The 7,373-nt window shown below is 24.5% G+C and overlaps 1 protein-coding gene across 1 annotated transcript; it reads right to left on the bottom strand.

Annotated features, from left to right (window-relative positions):
- Window positions 1-4,785: 4,785 nt before the first annotated feature.
- On the bottom strand, window positions 4,786-5,543 carry EIN_195820 (actin, putative; the record flags this gene model as incomplete). The annotated part of the gene is made up of 2 exons (XM_004255323.1): window positions 4,786-5,021; window positions 5,492-5,543. The coding sequence occupies 2 exons, from the start codon at window positions 5,541-5,543 to the stop codon at window positions 4,786-4,788; spliced, it is 288 nt and encodes a 95-aa protein (XP_004255371.1).
- Between the last annotated feature and the right edge of the window lie 1,830 nt (window positions 5,544-7,373).

The raw sequence follows: 7,373 nt of genomic DNA, 5'->3' as shown, positions 1-7,373 counted from the left end.
TATTTTAAAATTCAATTCTATACTTATTTATCTATACAGTCAAAGTCGCTTATTTGTAGGTTTTCTTATTTGTGGGTAAACTGGCCAAACAAAATCAAAACATACAAATAAACTGTATCTCCTCGAAACTGGATAATTAATTGAAATCAATTAAAATAACTTTATTTTTTGAGTGTATCTGAAACAAAATCTAATATGGAATAAGACTTCTTTTGTGTTTTTTTAACTCATTTAATCTAATTATTTTAAGTTTCTGTTATAATGTTTTCAATTTATAATAATTGTTTATATTTTATTTAAAAAATATTATAATTAATAATATTTTTTGATTGATAATTACATATGTGGTACTGAGGTTTCGTCTAATAATTAATAATTTTTATACCATTGTATAAATCAAATATAATAATTGTATTTGGACGTTTTTTTGAAAATAATTAAAAACCTTGTTCATTATTATTCAAATAGTATTCAAATAATAAAACGAAACCTTAGTATTCGTCGAAACTTTAGTTTCATATCTGAAATTATAATAATTCAGTCTTAAAATGGTAATAGCAAATTTTTAGACCATTAAAACTGTAATATTACGGGAAACTGTTGAAAAAGCTCCAAAAACACCATTTTTGATTCTATTTAGTTTTCCAACTTTTTTCTAATTCCTTTTTTAAGGCTTATCTTGTGTATTTATTTTGTCAAGCGGACAACTTTTTTCAAGCAGACTTTATTAAAAGACTAAATATTAAGAATAGAGTTAGTCAGATAACGTTGTCCTGGGCTTTTTGGTCTATGAAAATTGGAAATTATCAGGATTATATTCGAAATATAAAATAATTGTCGTTTCAGTTTTTTTCCAATTTTTTCAATATTTTCAATTTTTACCTAATTCCCGGGGTTTTAAACAAATATTTGTGTATAAATTGATAAAAAGGACAACGTTGGTGACTAGTACAACGTTTTACAACAAACTCTATGGTTATTTTTATTAATTTTTGATAATCAAAAAAAATCAAAGAATATTATTCCTACAGTTGGGCTATTAAACCTTCGCCCGGGAAATTAACCTTAGCCCAAAGAAAAACCAATTTATTTTTATTGTTATATTAAAATAATAAACTATACCCAAATAAAAGTCAATTTTTAAAATATTTGTTTTTTTAGTAAAAACCCGTGTTTTTAAAGAAAAATATAGGAATTTCTATGGGCTAAAGTACATTTACTGGGCTAAGGTTCATTTTCCCTACTACAATTCTTAGCAAAACCTACAAATAGTGACTTTGCCTGTATATACTAATTAAAATTAATATAAAAAATTGTATTTTTATTGATGTGAACTTTAATAGTATAATTATTTTAATAACTAATAAAAAAATTTTATCGATTTTAAATTTTAATCATCACTTTGTGAATTGAAATTGAGTAAATATCCTAAGATACTAACCAATATGACGGATATGAACATTTTATGAAAATAATAATTGATCAGTCTTTATATAAAAACAACACTTTATATATATCCTTTAAAAACAAGTAATTGATGTCAGTCCCCAAACTTTCAATAAATGTTATGAAAAAGATATGTATGAAGTGTGACATTCAAACATTTCTCCGTATAACAGAAACGTGTTCCGAGTGATCGAAATTAGTTGATGACGATGAAATTTATTCGAACATATCAAAATTCAAATGTTCATCAAAAAGTGAGTATTACACTCAAATGCAAAAAGAAAGTAATTGTAAAACAAATTCCAACACTCGTAATTTATATAAAATCGACACTTGGAACTTCAGATTTAAATCTCAACTCTCTGCTGTGTTTATTTTTCTTTTTACAAATCACTTTGTCTCAATTTTCACATTTGGATGTTTGATATTATTTTCAATTTTATACCCCCTTTCTCTTGATAAAACAATTAAAGTCAATCCTGGCTATGTTTCTCTATTAATAGTTCCATTTTTCCTTGATTTTCTAATTGGAAGTTACTGGCTTACAATAACATGATTTTATACACAGATATTCATAATGGATACTTTTGCTATTCAAGACCTCCCAATACCGTTTTACTGGATGTTCAATGCGTTTGTATCCAATTTCCCACGTATTAACTCGACATTTTTCCTTCCAATTTTTGTGTTCATGAGTTCAATTTTATTTATCATTTTTTCGTTTGGAAAAATCAGTTTTGGGTATGTTTTGCTTCCAATAATAGCACATTACACCCTCTGTATGGTATCATGTGGGTTTATCATCAATTTGTCTTGTTAATTCAAAAAAGATCAACTTTGTAGTATATAATCATTACTTTGCTTTTGGCGATATTTTAAAGGCAATCTTTTTGTGCCCAGTGATGATCACACTACTATCGCTTCTATTTGTCGAATTGATAGATTCAAATTTATTTAATTATAGTTCTGGAAAAATTATCATATGTGTGTTATTCGCCAGTTTTCTGTTATACCATATTATTAGCGCGATATTACTTTTTTTGTATGTACGCTTATTATGTTATGGCAAGTGAAAACCAGAGCAGAGTTGACAATTGTTTTAACAAAAAATTTGAAGACAAAAACATCTCAAGTTGTTGGACGTCGATATATATAGCATTTGTTTGGATCGTCCCCATCGCACTATTTTGGAATACAGCAGTTCTGTGCTACAAAATAAAATTTGATGAAAACAATGAAAAAATGAATTACATGAAAGCGTTCGTGTCTTCTATAATTAGCATTTGCTTTATTTATCTGACCGGGTTCATCAATTGTTGGGCTTATAAAAAGGAAAACATGTGTCCACTGTTGTGCCCAGATTGGTGCGGATGTTTCAAACGTGTGTGTTGTTGTTACTCGTATTATGATAACCCACTTAGCGTTGAAAATCCATATTATTACAAAGAGGACTTTATTGAACATTGCACTTCAGGTGGGTATTTTACACAATTGCGAAATCCAAGTGAATAAATATAGATAACTTTATATTTTTTTTAACAACATTTGTGTACATTTGTTGAATAAAATGATAAAATACAATTATAATCAGTTTTAAAATATTATTTACAGATAGGGTAATTAATGGGGACCACCAGAAAAAAAAAGGACCAGACTTTTTTAGATATTGAATATTAAGCGGATTATATACAATAAAACGGGCAAATATATAAATAAATTTGTAATTTTCTTATTATTTGGTCTTAAAAGCAGTTGTTTTTCGGGATGAAAACAATGAACGTGTTTAAAGTATGAATGAACAACAGTTTAATGTGAGTTATAATAGTGAGTTTATTATTATTTATTATTATTAATCATAAAATATTATCCTTTTGTTCAAACATGTTTAACTTCAACCGGGGTCTATCACGTGACAAAAGTGTTTTTTCTTTGTTATTTGCCACGTCACCAAAGTGGTCTTGAATTTATGTTCATTTAGTTCTTTTAGATCTAGCGGCGAGCTTAAAGCCGACTTTTGTAAATGAAAAAACTTAGAAATAGATAGTTATTTGAATCAATACTTGGCCAAGTAATCGGAAAACAAGCCAATTCAATTCTTAAATATCGGTTTATATTTTATAACCGCTGTGATTGCCATAATTAACACAAAAATTGTGACAAATGCAGCACTGTATTACACATCAAACCGATAGTTACAAATAACATTTTAATAACACAACTAATAATGAAATAACAATCTATTAAATAATTATATTTTTATTAATAATATGTAATATAATAAACCTATTTTTTAATAATATAGCCAAAAAGCTAATAACTAATAATTAAAACTACTATAAAACAATTGTAAAAGGTTTATTATCATCTTTATATTTAACGTTATTATGTAAATATTTGTTCTAAATACAATATAAAATAATAATAATCAAACCCAAAAGGTAAAAATGTTTGTTAACCCTTCGAGGACTGAAAATTTTTTATTTTTTTCTTTTTTCAGAAAAAAAAATTCAAAAAATAATTTCACTTTTCCAAAAAAATGAAATTAATGGCGACTTTTCATGAACAATTTAGAACAATTATTGACTTATTTGATAAAATAGTTCAACTTAAATTCAAACTTTTGAATTATTTATAAAACATTTTATCATTCATAAACTCAAATTAATTGGTTTTTGTTAAAGATTTGTCCTTCAATCAATAAAATATATAATTTAACAAATTAATATCAGTAATAAAAATAATACGAAAATAAACTGTTTTTATAAACAAATAAAAATGTTAATAAAATTGATTAAATAATATTATCAGGTATCCAAGTTTCCAAAAATTACAATAAAAACACTTAAAAAGTGTGCAAATTTGCAGGTTTGATATAACCAATAAGATTGGTTCAAACCAGAATAAAATAACAACATAACAAAAATATTGTGGTTGAAAAAAAATAAATTCCACTCAAACTAAAAATACTTCGAGAACCAAATAACATCAAAATATAGCGATAAAACCCCATTACTTACTATTAATTTTATGTATTATTAAACTAACACAACAATAACATTAAATAATTATCTTATATGGTAAAACAACGCTATAAAACATCAATTTAAGTCGAGAAAAAAAGCAGTTTTTGGATACATTATACAATGCGTGACAAAAGAATAATAAATTGTATAGTAATTTTAATTATAAATAAACTATAAAAAATCAACATTTGAATAATATAACTGATAGTAAAATTATTAGAATTGTATGATTGATTATAACAATAATAATATAAAGTAAACCAAATGAACACCAATACAAATATAATTAAATTGAACCAAGCATAAACAGCCTTGATTATGCCATTTCATTTCTCATCTGCAACTTTCTCCTTCTCTTGTCTGTCGTTGATTTTTGGATTGATTTTCCACCAGACAAAACAATGTTTCCGTACAAGTCTTTTCTGATGTCGACATCGCACTTCATGATTAAATTGTAAGTTGTCTCGTGGATATCTGATGCTTCCATACCAAGGAATGATGGCTGAAAGAGTGCTTCTGGGCATCTGAATCTCTCGTTTCCAATGGTGATGACTTCACTGTTTAAAAATTTGTTTTATTTTTTTGAGTTCTGATGATGAGGCAAATTTTTGCATTTTTTTGTCAAATCAAATGCAAGACGGCAAAGTTATTTATAGTAATAAGTAATTATTTATTTTTTTGAATTTTTATTTTAAAAATAACTAGAAATTTGTGTGTTATTTCACACAATTATTTATTGTTGATTTACGATATTTATTAGATATTCAAATGTTTTTTCGGGATATAAGGATTAAAAATGATAATTTTTGATTATAAATTGGTTTTGCACATTTTCAGTTTCAAAATAGTGCAATTTTAAACTATAAATTTATCCATAACAAATCTTGAAATATCAACTCAATAATCGTGTTAATTCAAATTTATGTCAAGTAATTTCTTTTTTTTATCACAAATTTATTCGTTTTGTAGCAAGTGACGTTGTTTTATGTAAGATTTAATTAATACTTTTAATTAATATAAACTATTATATTGTTTAGCAATCTCCAAATAAAAACGCAAAAATGTTCTTTGCATTTAATTTGTTAAAATAGTATTCATTAATTAAAAATAACTATAATTGTCTTGCATTATTAAAACAATTGAACAAAACGGGGTAACCTTACTGTATTTATTTTTAAAAAATTTAACAAAAAAATCTATTTAAAAACACAAAACACAATTCGTTACAAAATTAATCAAATAAACAATACATTATAAATTATCTAATATTTTTAACTATAACGGTTAATAATATTATAAGTGGCATTTGTTTGTCTGTTTCTTATTGATCCATTGTCGTGAAATAACAGATAGTCGTTAATTTAAAATATTCTTCGAAATTATCTATTTTAAAACAAAAATTTTATCATATTTTTGTTATTTGGTGTGTTTGAATAACATTATTTTAACATTATTGTCATTTGAAAAAATTAATTCAATATAATAATTATTATATTATTATTTAAACTTTATATTATTAATGGTAAAATAATATTATAAATATAGTTTGTAATCAATTCTAACATCCAAATAATTTAAATTGTTATCTATATAACAACTACATCAAGTACATAAACATTATGTTCTTTCTAAAATGATAATATTATAAATAAGGGTCATTATACCATTTTTTGTTATAATAATAATTATGCATAAGATACAATATAGTTTTAATTACATAACATTGTTATATCAATGTGATTACTTATCACTTCGATGAAATCGCGTTGTAATAAAGATATGATTGTTGATGGTTATTGTGTCAAAATTGTGTCTGTTGATTGTTACTATTATATATAACAATCATAATTATAAAACTATTATAAATAACATTATTAATTTTAACAATTTATTAATTTATTTTATTATTAATTATAGTTTAAAATGTTGTCATTGGTTTTGGTTGTGTTGTCTTTACACTTGTGTTTTTCTTTGTTTTTCATTATCTCTATATATTTACTATTAGTTTTTTTTTAGTTGCCCAAAAATGCATAATTCGAAAATGAATAAACAGTGGCTGCAAAATAAACAATTATTTACCAAATAAACATCTTTATATTATAAATAGACTGCATAAAACACGTTTTGCCTTTTGTTTTTGTTTGAAAATAAAAATATTCAAATTACAAACAATGAATTCATATCTTGATTCATCGACGATGGCACGACGTGAATTTCAACGAGTGATCACAAAACCTCGTGGTGATCAAAGTTTATTTTAATGCGACTACTTTTATTGTTAAAGTTGATTTCAAAAATTTTTCTCGATTTTGCGATTTTTGATATTTTTGAAAATGTATTTTAGATATTTTTTGTATATTTTACACTTATTTTCTTTAAGATTTATTTTTCATAGTCAGAACAAACAAAAGTGTCTTTTCGTCTTATTTTATTTTTTTTTACAAAAAATAGCAAAACCCAATTTTTTAAATTCTTGTATTTTTCAAAGTTTACAAAAAAATCTATTTATTTTCCCTTGTTGTTGTTTTTGAGATCAATTGCATACTGAAATTTCAAGACACCTCAAAGTCTATGCTTTATTATTTTTTCTTTGTTATTTTATGATGTAATTGATTTTGAATATTCTGGACCAGTATGTTTTATGTTACAGTAATCTCTTTATTATATTTTATAATTAATTTTATTATTGTAAGAGATTGTGGTCATCTCAATAAATGTTTGATCTAATTTTTCCATTGAACTGTGACTTGTTTTTGAAAAGATCAAGCAAAAAAGTGAACCTTTGTTCATCCCAACTTCAACAAAATATTCAATTTTTTACAATAATTTATAACACTTTACCATAAAAATTTACTAGAGCCGTCGTTCCAGGGTGTCTAGCTTTTTTTGAAAAAATTAAAGAAA

This window comes from Entamoeba invadens, assembly GCF_000330505.1.
Source record: "Entamoeba invadens IP1 unplaced genomic scaffold scaff_1105074724767, whole genome shotgun sequence".
Lineage (NCBI taxonomy): Eukaryota > Evosea > Mastigamoebida > Endamoebidae > Entamoeba > Entamoeba invadens.
Note: the sequence above shows the minus strand (reverse complement) of the source record. Positions and strands in the feature narration are given on the sequence as shown.